The sequence below is a fragment of the Notothenia rossii genome (genome assembly GCF_949606895.1).
Source record: "Notothenia rossii genome assembly, contig: scaffold_61, whole genome shotgun sequence".
Taxonomy (NCBI): domain Eukaryota; kingdom Metazoa; phylum Chordata; class Actinopteri; order Perciformes; family Nototheniidae; genus Notothenia; species Notothenia rossii.
This window is the reverse complement of record NW_027639460.1, coordinates 115,722-129,773: the sequence shown is the minus strand read 5'-3', so window position 1 is coordinate 129,773 and position 14,052 is coordinate 115,722. Positions and strand designations below refer to the sequence as shown.

Sequence of the window (14,052 nt, the reverse complement as noted above, 5' to 3'; positions counted from 1 at the left end):
TCTGAAAAAGTCACAAACCCTGGCAGGAGCTCCAATAAGCCGTTTAGGACAGAGAGTGAATACACATATGCTGTATGAGAGACCAATGAGATTTTGGAAAATTGCACAATATAAATCTATTTTAATATGCCTTAACAATGGAATTATGATCAGTAGAAATGGCCATGACATGGGACCTTTAAGTGGGGGTCCACATTTGGGGAAAGATTGAGGTGAAACTAACTTTTTCCCTATCAAACAAACAGGTAAAAGTTATAAAATTAAAATAAAAGACTAATTAAGATTTTTCTGTGTTTATGAACTTTTATCAGCTTCATAAATGTAACATGATTATTTTCCTGGGATCTTCAGAAGTTAGTCCGTCCTTGTTGCAACCATAGGAAGTCTCTACCAAAATAAAAAGTCCAGTCGTCCAGCTCCGGGGAAGTACCTGAAAGGATAGTTTATTTCCTGAGAAGATGTCTCACTCGTACCCTGATCCTGGGTCTTTTCTCTCAGAGGGGGAACAGCAGGAAGCCGGAGAACATGTCTCACTCGTACCCTGATCCTGGGTCTGTTCTGTCAGAGGGGGAACAGCAGGAAGCCGGAGAAGATGCTGAAGTTTCGGGAGTCGTCGTAGAGTCGGTAGCTCGCCGGCAGACTGAGGCGAACGAAGTCTCCTTCGTCCAGCTGCAGAGCGATGCCATTGGACGTTGAAGCGTAGCCACCGTGGTCGTTCAGCTCCAGATTGAAGATGATTGGCCGGTTGTTCTTGTACAGGTAGAGACCCATGTAACCCTTCAGGTAATCTGCAGCCGTGAAGCTGAAGAAGTAAAGTCCTCTGACCGGAGCCGTAAACACACCTGAGAAACAAAGCAGTTTGACGTTAACACACAAGGAGGAGAGACGGTTTTAGATTTTCAGAGTATTCCATTAAGCTTTATTGTACATGTAATATCAGGGTCAGGGTCTGAAGACTTTTCTTTTTATATGTTTGTTATTCATGTTTTATGATCTCTGCTTTTAAATGAGTGTTTTAAAATGCCATTTTATAATATATTTCTTAATGTCTTTCATTTCTGTAAAGCACTTTGAATTGCCTTGTGTTGAAAGGTGCTGTATAAATAAACTTGCCTTGCCTTTAAGGACTTAAACCTTTTGTGAGGCAGCTTTAGATATTTACATAAAAATACTTTATTGTATTTCAGTTTAAAATTGAATTGTCTCTTCGATTGTTATTTTAAAGGTCTTTATTTATTGTGTTTTAGTCGAACATTTTATTTGATGTTTTATTGTTATTTCAAGTTTTTTTCTTTTACTATAAATTGTATTACTACATTATTTTTGTCTTATCGGTTACTTTGTCTTACATTAGGCTTGTCAGTCATCAGTGAAGCATTTTTTAACTCTAGTAACCTGCGTGAAAGGTGCCGTACAAATAAAGTTAGAAGCTCTGAACCACAGACTGTATACAAATTAACATTTGTTGTTCTTTACATAACGATCAGGTCTTTAAAGCGATGTGGTTTACCTGCTGTCTGGTTGTAGGCCTGGCCGATGTTGGTGATGGTTTTCGAGAAAATCAGCGTCCTCTCCTCGTTGAAAGGTCCGACTGATCCTGAATCAGTCAAACCGGCTGAGAACGCCACCTTCAGCTCACCTGGAGGAAGAAAAATCAATAATAAAATAATTTTCATAACAACATCATCAATTATAGAAAAGGCAAAGGCATTTGTTTTAGAATTGGTCCAACTCTTTACATCCAAAAATGACTTAAGGGAGGGTGTGGCTCAGTGGGTTAGTGCGCTGATCTTCAAATCAGATGATAGCAAGTTCGAGTCCCACTGCAGTCAGCATGTCGTTGTGTCCCTGAGACACTTCACCCCAAGTTGCTGCTGTGGGGATTGCCCACAGTACTGAATGTATGTAAGTCACTTTGGGTAAAAGCGTCTAACATGTGACATGTAATGTAACTTAATAATGAATAGCTTAATCTTTCTTAATTGTTTCATAACGTTGATATATTTACTAGTTAAAACCAAGGATAAATATTTGGTTGTGAAGAAGTTGAGTCCAAACCTGAGTTGGTGGTTCTGAGCTGATGTAGACTGTCATCAGTTTCATTCAGTCTGAAGCTAAAATCTGAAAATCAGAAAACAGTTAGAGGGACAAAGAGTTAGACAAAACCCAGCAGACTGATATATACTTATTTTTAGATTTGTTTTGCTTGATAACAGTAGGAGTCTTGATGTTTGCCTGTATATCAAACCATGAATACACATTTCAACTTCACAAAATCTGATTCATCTGATTTATTTAGAGCTAGTTTGACATGTTACCTGTGTTTTCTGTCTTCAGATCTTCCAGCAGTTTCTCATTGACGCTCAGTCTGACCTCCAACCCTAAAGAAGAAAATGTTTGGGTCCATTATGTTTATACAGGAGTTCCTCAGGGAAATGTGTTGGGTCCTCTGCAGTTTCACTTTTATTAATCACTTAATGGTTCTCTTTCTTTTTAGCAAAAATATATTTACTCAACTCCAACGTAATAATGAATCTGTATGAATGTAATAGTTACCTGAGTTTTCTGTCTTCAGATCTTCCAGCTGTTTCTCACCGACACCCAGTCTGACCTCCAACTCTAAAGATAAACACAGTGAATATCCGATTAATTAATAACTAAGAAAATTAAAACTTGTGTTAATGAAAAGTAAATATAACTCTACCTGAGGGGCCGTTGTGTCTGTCCATCAGTCTGGACTCCATCAAGGAAAGTTGAACAGACAGAACTGAAAATACAAATTAAAATCATAAGCACATTTATTTTCTGGTTCAAACTTATTTTTCTTGTTCTAACTAAATGTCATTTTGTCAATAAATTAAAACAGGTTTCAAATCACAAACTAGTTTCCAGCATTCTAATATCTAATAATGATGTAAGTAAATTACCTGAACTTTCAGTCTGTATCTTCATCATCCGACTGCCAGCCTCAGTTAGCCGTGTCTCTAAGACTGAACAAAAGTTAAATCTAGCTGTTTTATTCTCACTGTTAACGTTTTGCTGTTAATAGATATAAACGTTTACCTTTTGTTTCATTTCTCAGAGCAGAGAGGTCAAAGCTGTGAGCTGAAACAGGTTACAATAACTCATTATCTTATGTTGACAGCACACAAATCTTAAAAAAGATTAAAGGAGATGACGTTACCTTCAGTCTCCATCACAGCTGCTGATAGTCTGTCTGAAACAGAAAAACACACAAGAGGTCACATTATAGAATAAGAATAAAAAACAAATATATGTATATGGTATATCTGAGGTCACCTGTGTTATGCGTCCTCAGCTCTTCTACCTGCCCCTCATTGACGTTCAGTCTCAGATTTAAACCTGACAGCTCAACTGGATGGACAGAAATAAGTTTTAACTTTTTATTCAAACTGATATCCACACAGACAACAAATATTCAAAAATATATATAATATGTAATACTATGCAACACTTGCACTTCTATTGGCTAGCCCTCCAACACATTGTACGTGATAGGCTAAGGGGCGGGACATCTCTAAGCGGTTGACCAATCACAACAGAGCCGGCCAGCTAACCAATCAGAGCAGACTGGGCTCTGGTTTCAGACAGAGGGTGAAAAGAGGTGCTGCAGCACAGGCAGTATGAGAACAATAAAGAGCTTTTTGAACATGGAGAGGACTCTTTAAAGTAGAGACACTACATACTGATATACACCTGAACATCAGCAGGAGAGGACTCTTTAAAGTAGAGACACTACATACTGATATACACCTGAACATCAGTAGGAGAGGACTCTTTAAAGTAGAGACACTACATACTGATATACACCTGAACATCAGCAGGAGAGGACTCTTTAAAGTAGAGACACTACATACCGATATACAGCTGAACATCAGCAGGAGAGAACTCTTTACAGTAGAGACACTACATACCGATATACACCTGAACATCAGCAGGAGAGGACTCTTTAAAGTAGAGATACTACATACTGATATACACCTGAACATCAGTAGGAGAGGACTCTTTAAAGTAGAGACACTACATACCGATATACAGCTGAACATCAGCAGGAGAGAACTCTTTACAGTAAAGAACATCAGATATTCATCGATACCCACTACCATCCACTTTACCTCATATATATTGGTTATATCCATAGCTCTTGGGTTTGTGGAGTTCCATATTCAGAGTTTCTACTAAAATATCTGAAAAACCTATATAATCAAACCCTCTAACAGCGCTTTTCTGTATTCAAACTGAAGATAACCTTTTACCAAACCAATCAGAATGCTTAAAAATAAGAAGCAAGTTGGATAGTACAACAAAACAAGAACGTTATTTATTCAAACTAAAAGTTACATTGAAGAGTTGATGATGTTACCTGCAGTGTGGTTTTCCAGCTGTCGCAGCTTCGTCTCAGTGGATCTCAGTCTCCCCTCCAGAGCTGCAGAACAAAACATTTATATGTATACCTATAATTAGGCTAAGTTTAACTCTTCAGTAACTTAATGATCACGAGAAATATGAATGTAAATATATCTACCTGTACTCTTGTAGTGGTCGTCTATCAGTTTGTTCTTTATGTAGAAAAGTTGACCAGAGTGAACTGAAAACACATAATCAGTTGAAAAACCGTTCAAAATAAATATATTTTACGATAATAAATCTGTATTTGTGTAGGTTAAATAATGTACATCTTAAACAACATATGAATAAACAGTGATATATAATTATTACATGGCTTAGTTGAATACTCGATTCTGATTGGTCAATTCAGAACACGTGACACGTTGTTAATACCGAATAGACAGACCGCTTTTCTAACTGAAAAGACAAGAGCGACAAGAAAACAGCGGAGAAGTAACGAGCTTCTTTTACACAGCGGTCCAGACATAGACATCAAACGGCGACACATATTCAGTTGCCAGTTACTTTGGCATTAGGGCAGGGATATCTAGATACTTTCCAAGGTTTGACATAATGAATTGTGCAACTTTTAAAGCAAGCAGCGATGTTTTCAAATCTGTAATCAAAAAGCTCCTCAAAAACGCTATCGAAGCAGTTCCTGCCGTTGCTACGTTAGTTCAAACTGTAACAAAGGACTATTTGTCTTAGCGGATGCATGTCAATTTAAATCAATACATATACAACTATTTTTTAAATCAATAAAATAATTTTCTAAATCCATAAGAGCATTTCAATTAATATTGGGAGTCATAACGTTACTTTGTTGAGAATGTGGCCATGTAATAAGCGGAACACTTTCATGCCGATCTAGATCCCTCCGCTTCGCGTCGGGCTCCTGATCAGCCTGTCGGTGTTCTTTTCCCCATAATGACCGCGTCGCAGCACATTATCCCTTACTTATTATAGGTTAAGATATCCAGTAGCAGTATATCAAGTAAAGGTTGCTCCACTTTTAACAGCTGTGATGAACACATTAACGTAAACAAAATGAAAGAATCCAGTAGTTCAATATGATTCTAAAATGGGACATTGGGCACAGTAAGTACTTTTACTTTTGGTACTTTAAATATTTTCTTATCCCAATACGTCTTAGTTTATGCTGCTTTATATTTCAACTGCACTGTATTTTAGAAGACAGTATTGTACTTTGTACTCCACTGCATTTATTTGACAGCTTTTAGTTACTAGATATAGATTAATAGATCATTCAAAACATAAATCAATTATTAATTACACTTAGACAGATATCTCTAGGTTAAGATATCCAACAGCAGGACATAAAGTTATTACAATTAGCTCTACATTTATTAACTATGATAAAACACATCAATAATCATCATAGTAACCGAGTAACTCAATATATATATATATATATATACGATTCTGAAAAGGGTCATAATAAGGAGTACTTTTAATTTAGCTACTTTAAGTATATTTTGATACCAATGCTTTTGTCATTTGACTTGTAACAGAGTATTTTTACCCCGTAGTATTTCTACTTTTGCTTTAGTAGAATATCTGAGTACTTCTTACACCACTGCTACCCTGAGTGTGGAGCTGTGTGCTACGAAAGCCTGAATTTAAAACAGATACTTTAGAGCTGAAGACTGTTTTCAAATGTAGAGCAAGTTGTAAGCAAGGCTCCGTTTGTAAATGAGGAAACAGTTCAGAGTGTCTACTCGTCCTCCTGGAACGAGTCAGAGTTTGATGAGCCCTCCCTCTTCTTCCTGCTCAGACACAGCCAGCTCCACTCTGTATTTCCTGGCTCCTCCCCTTCAGATCCACACCGAGGAGGAGGGGTGTAACCAACACGTGGGTAAAGCACAAGAGCTGATAGGCCACACTCACTGCACACACACACACATGCTGTTCAGATCACAGCTCACATAGTTTCAGTTCTCAGGAAGTGAAACTCAGACACTCCCTGCTACTGAGAGGTGAAATGGCGCAGAAAGGAGTTCAGCTGGACCGGGAAACCTTCTCTTGTTCCATCTGTCTGGATCTACTGAAGGATCCGGTGGCTATTCCCTGTGGACACAGCTACTGCATGAAGTGTATTAAACAGCACTGGGATGGAGAGCTAATCCACAGCTGCCCTCAGTGCAGGCAGAGCTTCACACCGAGGCCTGTCCTGCTGAAGAACACCATGTTAGCAGCTTTAGTGGAGGAGCTGAAGAAGACTGGACTCCAAGCTGCTCCTGCTGATCAGTGCTATGCTGGAGCTGGAGAGGTGTCCTGTGATGTCTGCACTGGGAGGAAACTGAGAGCCTGTAAGTCCTGCCTCGTGTGTCTGGCCTCTTACTGTGGCCAACACCTCCAGCCTCACTATGACGCAGCTCCATTAAAAAAACACAAGCTGGTGGAGCCCTCCAAGAAGCTCCAGGAGAACATCTGCTCTCGTCACGACGAGGTGATGAAGCTGTTCTGCCGCACTGATCAGCAGAGTATCTGTTATATCTGCACTATGGACGAACACAAAGGACACGACACGGTGTCAGCTGCAGCAGAGAGGACTGAGAGGCAGAGAGAGCTGGAGGGGAGTCGACTAAACATCCAGCAGAGAATCCAGGACGGAGAGAAGGAGGTGAAGCTGCTTCAGCAGGAGGTGGAGGCCGTCAATGGCTCTGCTGAGAAAGCAGTGGAGGACACTGAGGAGATGTTCACTGAGCTGATCCGTCTCATGGAGAAAAGAAGCTCTGATGTGAAGCAGCAGCTCAGATCCCAGCAGGAGAGAGAAGTGAGTGGAGTCAGAGAGCTCCAGGAGAAGCTGGAGCAGGAGATCTCTGAGCTGAAGAGGAGAGACGCTGAGCTGAAGCTGCTGTCTCACACAGAGGATCACAACCACTTTCTGCTCAGCTACCCCTCCTCACTGCCAGCCCTCAGTGAAGCTACACACTCCTCCAGCACCAACATCCGTCCTCTGAGATACTTTGAGGACGTGACAGAGGCCCTGTCAGCAGTCAGAGACAAACTACAGGACGTCCTGAGAGAGGAATGGACAAACGTCTCACCGACTGAAGTGGATGTTTTACTGCCAGCAGCAGAGCCCACCACCAGAGCTGGGTTCTTAACATATTCACAGGAGATCACTCTGGATCCAAACACAGGACACACACAGCTGGTATTATCTGAGGGCAGCAGAAAAGCAACACTCGTGAAACAACAACAGCCTTATTCCAGTCACCCAGACAGATTCATTGGATGTTATTCTCAGGTCCTGAGTAGAGAGAGTCTGACTGGACGTTGTTACTGGGAGGTGGAGTGGAGAGGGGCAGGAGTTAGTTTAGCAGTCTCATACAAGAATATCCACAGAGCAGCAGGGTGGGGGATTGAATGTGTATTTGGATACAATGACAAATCTTGGTCCTTAGATTATGATCAAAGCAGTTATTCATTTCGTTACAACAGAATCATCACTCCCGTCTCAGGTCCTCCGTCCTCCAGAGTAGGAGTGTACCTGGATCACAGAGCAGGTGTTCTGTCCTTCTACAGCATCGTCTCTGAAACCATGACTCTCCTCCACAGAGTGCAGACCACGTTCACTCAGCCGCTACATGCTGGAGTTCGGCTTTATTATCCTCATGGAACCACAGCTGAGTTGTGTAAACTGAAATAGCCTGAAGTCGTTTGAGGAACTCTTCTACTTCTTAAACTCACTGTGTGTCCATCAGAGCTGATTGTTCATGTCTTCACTGCACAGAGATCAGCTGTCAATCAAACATGATGGGATGTGCTTTAACATCTTCTCGTGAGTTGTTCTGTAGATGTTGGAGTTTCTTTAGGCGGCGCTCCTTCCTGTGTCGGTTTAGCCATGGAGGCTGTCACTGCTCAGGACGATTTCTGTTCACCTCAACTGATATTTCTTTGCATGAAAATGTAAACTTTGCTCTAAATATTTTTTGAATATCGATATTGATGTATTTGTATGTTGTTGTTTCTCTTGTAAAGCATGAGTCTTAAGAGAGAAAGCACCAGAGCTTCTAGATAGTTTTGTTCTAAAGGCCTTTTCTTAAGTGTTGAATGCATAAATGACAGTTTGGAAAGGAAATAAAACTAATATAAAGAAAAGTCATAAAAAATAACAGGTTGAGTTTGTAATAAATTGTGTTTCTATTTTCAAGATGTGAGATGAGTGCCACATTTACATGTTGTCTGTAAACATTTTTATGTTTGGGGTTTTTCTTGTTAATAAAAGAGCTAAGAGGAACAAAAGTGAAAATCTCAGTCTTTTGTTTTTTTAATTATAACGATATCTCTAAATTCTTGTTCTGAAAAGAGATATTTGAATTTTTTTATAAGTATTGTATTTATCTGTAGGGTTAAGAACATTTCAATAAATTCAGATTTTCTCATTTTTGTTCAGAAAAACGTGAACATCTCAGCTCAGTGATTCTCAAATGGGGGTACGTTGGGGTACTGCAGGGGGGACGTGAGATAAATAAAAAAAAAAAAGGTTAATTCAATAAAAATACCATGCATGATTACAAAGATATTCATAGTACAATAAGTTAAATAGAAAACACAATTTTATATAAAATATTCCTAGAACCACCAAGGGTTCAAGATCCGTTCTTGTGCTTTTCTGGTGCTTAACTGGTTCTTCTCTGTTTTTACAAGTGTGTGGTCACGTCCTAGTCACTTTGCTCAGCACTACTGCTTGTTAGTTTTATTTGCCGTACTCGCCATCAACTGTTATTGCTCAAGTTAATCTCGCCCCCCCCTCCGGTCAGGGGGTAACCTTTATATGTTTGAGGTTCCCAATAATTTGTTAATAAAGGAGTTCCTCAGGGATCCATGATGGGTTCTTTAAAGTTCCAGTCTGAAATTACTCTGCACCAAAACATTTTAATACTTTGTAAGAATGCCATAGTTAATATATTTATATCATAGTATTTATTTTTATAAACCTACAGTTTAGTTGGTTTTAACTTCAGAGTGTTACCTGTGTTTTCTATCTTTCGATCTTCCAGCTGTTTCTCACTGACACCCAGTCTGAGCCCCAACTCTGAAGACAACAATAGTAAATATCTGATTCATTAATAACTAATTATAATGTGTGTTAATTCATTTTGTCATTTTATTATAGCTCTACCTGTAGTGTTGGTGTAGATGTCTGCCAATCTGGAACCAATTAAGGAACGTTGAACAGACTGAACTGAAAAAACACAAAACGAATCAGAAACAAAAAATGTGTTATGGCGTACAAATGTAAGAGCCCACAACAGAAACACAAACATTTTTACCCCTCAAAACATAAAGAAGTGGGTTAAATGATTTGTACATATAAAAAGCTGATGCATACAGCATAATTCAGTCAGTTAAAAAGTCAAATAAAGGAGTTCCTCAGGAAACCTTAGTTGATCCTCTACAGCAGCGGTTCCCAACCTTTTTCAACTCAGGGCTCACTTAAGAATCAAAAAATGTTTTGCGGCCCACATTCAACCATAAATAATATGGAGGCTAAATAAAGTTCTGATTGGTCAATTCAAAACATGCGACATGTTGTAAATCCAGTAGAACAGACCGCTGTCAAGGACTGTAATGACCGTTGCTAAGGACTGTAATGACCGTTGCTAAGGAGGATCAAGAAAGAGAAAGGAAAAAAGGTTCAAATTAAAAAAAATCTTAATAATGAAAATGTTTCCACACAAATCATAATGTTTTTCAAATTATTAAGGGGCAAATAATGAATTTACATTTACACCCTTTCATATTTTATTTTGGCTTTTAGATGAAGACCACACACAGTTAATAAATACAACTATTCTTCTGGCTAAAATACATATTTATAAAAGTCAATCAAGGAGTAATCTTAATTTAAGGTGTTTGAAGAGTAGATTCAAAATACAATTTATTTTGGAAAACATTATTGCCACAGAAAATCAAGGGGTGGCTTTTAGAAAAAATTAAATTAAAAGATTACAAATTAAAATTATTTGGCGGCCCACTTGCAATGCCTTCGCGGACCACTAGGGGGCAGCGGCCCACAGGTTGGGAACTGCTGCTCTACAATTTCAATGTAAACAAAGTTAGAGTGTTACCTGTGTTTTCTGTTTTCAGATCTTCCAGCTGTTTCTCACTGACATCCAGTCTGACCTCCAGAGCTGAAGAGTAAAATAATTCATGTTTATTCAATGATTAATAAATAATTACTCAAAAAGGTTATATTAAAGAGTTGATGATGTTACCTGCAGTTTGCTGCTCCAGCTGTGTTTCAGTGGATCTCAGTTTGACCTCCAAAGCTGCAAAACGATATATTTATATTTATAAATTACATTCGTGCATGATTAGCTGATAAGTATTAATTAAAATAAGCAAGTCAATATTACTCTACCTGTAGTGTTGTTGTGACTTTCTGTCAGACTGGAATTTATCAAGGAAAGTTGAACCGACTGAACTAAAAACACAATATCAGAACAAAAAAATGTCAACATGTTTTACACATATAGTAATAATACATTGAAATACATCTAGAGATAGTTTAAAACCTTCAGTTTTACCTGTGTTTTGTGTTTTGAAATCTTCCAGCTGTTCCTCATTGGCACTCAGTCTGACCTCCAGCTCTAAAGAGAAGCACAGAAAATATCCTAATCATTGATATCAAAAATAACCCTTGTTTTAATGAAAATACCAATGTCTGATGGACATATCGCATATACTAAAAACATCCTTTGTTCATGCACTTTTATGTAAAAAGAAACACAATTGACATACACATTATAGGATATATTTTAATACACATTGTCTATTTGCGACTGAAGATTTCTCCTAAATATACAAAAACGTAAATATCGCCTCGTTTGTATATTTTAACATAACATATCAGAAAACCTGCAATAAGAAAATATATGAATAGACACAACATCAACAATTTTTATGGTGACATCAATTAGTTCCCTCCCATTAACATATACTCAAATATAATTATACATTCATATACAACTTCAGTATGTTACCTGTCCTCAGACCTTCCAGTTGTTTCACACCGGCACCCAGTTTGACCTCCAACTCTGACGAAAAAACAGCAAATATCTGATTAGTTTATATCATTTATGACCGAATCCTTGATGGAAATATTGAAGTAAATCAAACTCAACCTGTAGTGTTGTTGTTGATGTCGGTCAGCCTGGACTCCATCAAGGAAAATCGAAAAGACTGAACTAAAAACACAAAGTAAAATCAGAAACAAACAAAAAGTTACTTCTTCTTGTTTTTACACAGAAGCCCTTTGAGGAATTACACTTAATAACACCAAGGAACACAAACCAGAAGGACAAACAAATGTATTTTATTATAACAACTTTTAACCATCAGTATTATAAATATCTAAAGCATATAACTCCTGTCATTTAAAAAGTCATAAAGGTTCCTTAAAATCAGCAGGAGAGGACTCTTTAAAGTAGAGACACTACATACTGATATACACCTGAACATCAGCAGGAGAGGACTCTTTAAAGTAGAGACAATACATACTGATATACACCTGAACATCAGCAGGAGAGGACTCTTTAAAGTAGAGACACTACATACTGATATACACCTGAACATCAGCAGGAGAGGACTCTTTAAAGTAGAGACACTACATACTGATATACACCTGAACATCAGCAGGAGAGGACTCTTTAAAGTAGAGACACTACATACTGATACCCACCTGAACATCAGCAGGAGAGGACTCTTTAAAGTAGAGACACTACATACTGATATACACCTGAACATCAGCAGGAGAGGACTCTTTAAAGTAGAGACACTACATACTGATATACACCTGAACATCAGCAGGAGAGGACTCTTTAAAGTAGAGACACTACATACTGATATACACCTGAACATCAGCAGGAGAGTACTCTTTAAAGTAGAGACACTACATACTGATATACACCTGAACATCAGCAGGAGAGGACTCTTTAAAGTAGAGACACTACATACTGATATACACATGAACATCAGCAGGAGAGGACTCTTTAAAGTAGAGACACTACATACTGATATACACCTGAACATCAGCAGGAGAGGACTCTTTAAAGTAGAGACACTACATACTGATATACACCTGAACATCAGCAGGAGAGGACTCTTTAAAGTAGAGACACTACATACTGATATACACCTGAACATCAGCAGGAGAGGACTCTTTAAAGTAGAGACACTACATACTGATATACACCTGAACATCAGCAGGAGAGGACTCTTTAAAGTAGAGACACTACATACTGATATACACCTGAACATCAGCAGGAGAGGACTCTTTAAAGTAGAGACACTACATACTGATATACACCTGAACATCAGCAGGAGAGGACTCTTTAAAGTAGAGACACTACATACTGATATACACCTGAACATCAGCAGGAGAGGACTCTTTAAAGTAGAGACACTACATACTGATATACACCTGAACATCAGCAGGAGAGGACTCTTTAAAGTGGAGACTCTACATACTGATATACACCTGAACATCAGCAGGAGAGGACTTTTTAAAGTAGAGACACTACATACTGATATACACCTGAACATCAGCAGGAGAGGACTCTTTAAAGTAGAGACACTACATACTGATATACACCTGAACATCAGCAGGAGAGGACTCTTTAAAGTAGAGACACTACATACTGATATACACCTGAACATCAGCAGGAGAGGACTCTTTAAAGTAGAGATACTACATACTGATATACACCTGAACATCAGCAGGAGAGGACTCTTTAAAGTAGAGACACTACATACTGATATACACCTGAACATCAGCAGGAGAGGACTCTTTAAAGTAGAGACACTACATACTGATATACACCTGAACATCAGCAGGAGAGGACTCTTTAAAGAAGAGACACTAGATACTGATATACACCTGAACATCAGCAGGAGAGGACTCTTTAAAGAAGAGACACTAGATACTGATATACACCTGAACATCAACAGGAGGGGACTCTTTAAAAACATCAGGATGATAAAAGAGTTTCTTAGGGAAACTTTCTTGATCCATCTAAGTTTCAGTTTGAGAAAAATTACATCAGTTGAGAAAAAAAATTGTGAATAAATTACATGAGCTGAGATAAAATAAATTACATGTTACCTGTGTTTTCTATCATTAGATCCTCCAGATGTTTCTCACTGACATCCAGTCTGACCTCACGAGCTGAACATGAAAACCATTCATGTTTAATTTAAAGGTTTTATATTTGTATTGTTAAAGTGTTTTGAAGAGCTTACCTTCACTGTGTTTCTCCAGCTGTTCCAGTTGTGTCTCAGTAATTGTAAGTCTGACTTTCAGAGCTGATAAACAATTGAATGTTATTCAATTATATTTTTACTGAGTCTGGATTTAAAGTGTAAATGATAAAGTTAATAGAACTACAATTCTACCTGTAGTGTTGGTTTGACTTTCTGTCAGTCTCGACTCCATCAGGGAAAGTTGAACAGACTGAACTGAAAACACAAAATCAAACCAACAACAAATGTTGTTAAATTCTTTCAATAATCTGTATTTAACAAGAACGATCAGAGTTGATCCATCGTATAAGTTGGGTGGATCCTAAGAGTTTTCTGTGTTCAGATCATCCAGCTGTTTCTCAGTGACAC

The 14,052-nt window shown here is 38.2% G+C and overlaps 2 protein-coding genes across 2 annotated transcripts in view; one reads left to right on the top strand and one right to left on the bottom strand.

Moving 5' to 3' along the window:
• Positions 1-65: 65 nt before the first annotated feature.
• LOC307027822 (uncharacterized protein) overlaps positions 66-14,052 on the bottom strand; it is a 28,388-nt gene continuing 14,401 nt past the window's right edge. The window contains exons 53-75 of the mRNA XM_079696169.1: positions 13,837-13,899; positions 13,684-13,746; positions 13,547-13,609; positions 11,568-11,630; positions 11,427-11,480; positions 10,971-11,033; positions 10,805-10,867; positions 10,659-10,712; positions 10,512-10,574; positions 9,563-9,625; positions 9,413-9,475; positions 4,547-4,609; positions 4,385-4,447; positions 3,301-3,375; positions 3,185-3,217; positions 3,064-3,105; positions 2,928-2,990; positions 2,705-2,767; positions 2,557-2,619; positions 2,319-2,381; positions 2,059-2,121; positions 1,511-1,639; positions 66-842 (exon numbers count right to left, since the gene is read on the bottom strand). Coding sequence (XP_079552295.1) covers positions 562-842; positions 1,511-1,639; positions 2,059-2,121; positions 2,319-2,381; positions 2,557-2,619; positions 2,705-2,767; positions 2,928-2,990; positions 3,064-3,105; positions 3,185-3,217; positions 3,301-3,375; positions 4,385-4,447; positions 4,547-4,609; positions 9,413-9,475; positions 9,563-9,625; positions 10,512-10,574; positions 10,659-10,712; positions 10,805-10,867; positions 10,971-11,033; positions 11,427-11,480; positions 11,568-11,630; positions 13,547-13,609; positions 13,684-13,746; positions 13,837-13,899 — 1,676 coding nt within the window. The 3' untranslated portion in view covers positions 66-561. The remainder of the gene's footprint in view (positions 843-1,510; positions 1,640-2,058; positions 2,122-2,318; positions 2,382-2,556; positions 2,620-2,704; positions 2,768-2,927; positions 2,991-3,063; positions 3,106-3,184; positions 3,218-3,300; positions 3,376-4,384; positions 4,448-4,546; positions 4,610-9,412; positions 9,476-9,562; positions 9,626-10,511; positions 10,575-10,658; positions 10,713-10,804; positions 10,868-10,970; positions 11,034-11,426; positions 11,481-11,567; positions 11,631-13,546; positions 13,610-13,683; positions 13,747-13,836; positions 13,900-14,052) is intronic.
• LOC307027823 (tripartite motif-containing protein 16-like) lies at positions 5,278-9,405 on the top strand. The gene is made up of 2 exons (XM_079696170.1): positions 5,278-5,508; positions 6,206-9,405. Exon 2 carries the CDS (start codon positions 6,413-6,415, stop codon positions 8,084-8,086), a length of 1,674 nt encoding a protein of 557 aa, XP_079552296.1. The 5' UTR covers positions 5,278-5,508; positions 6,206-6,412; the 3' UTR covers positions 8,087-9,405.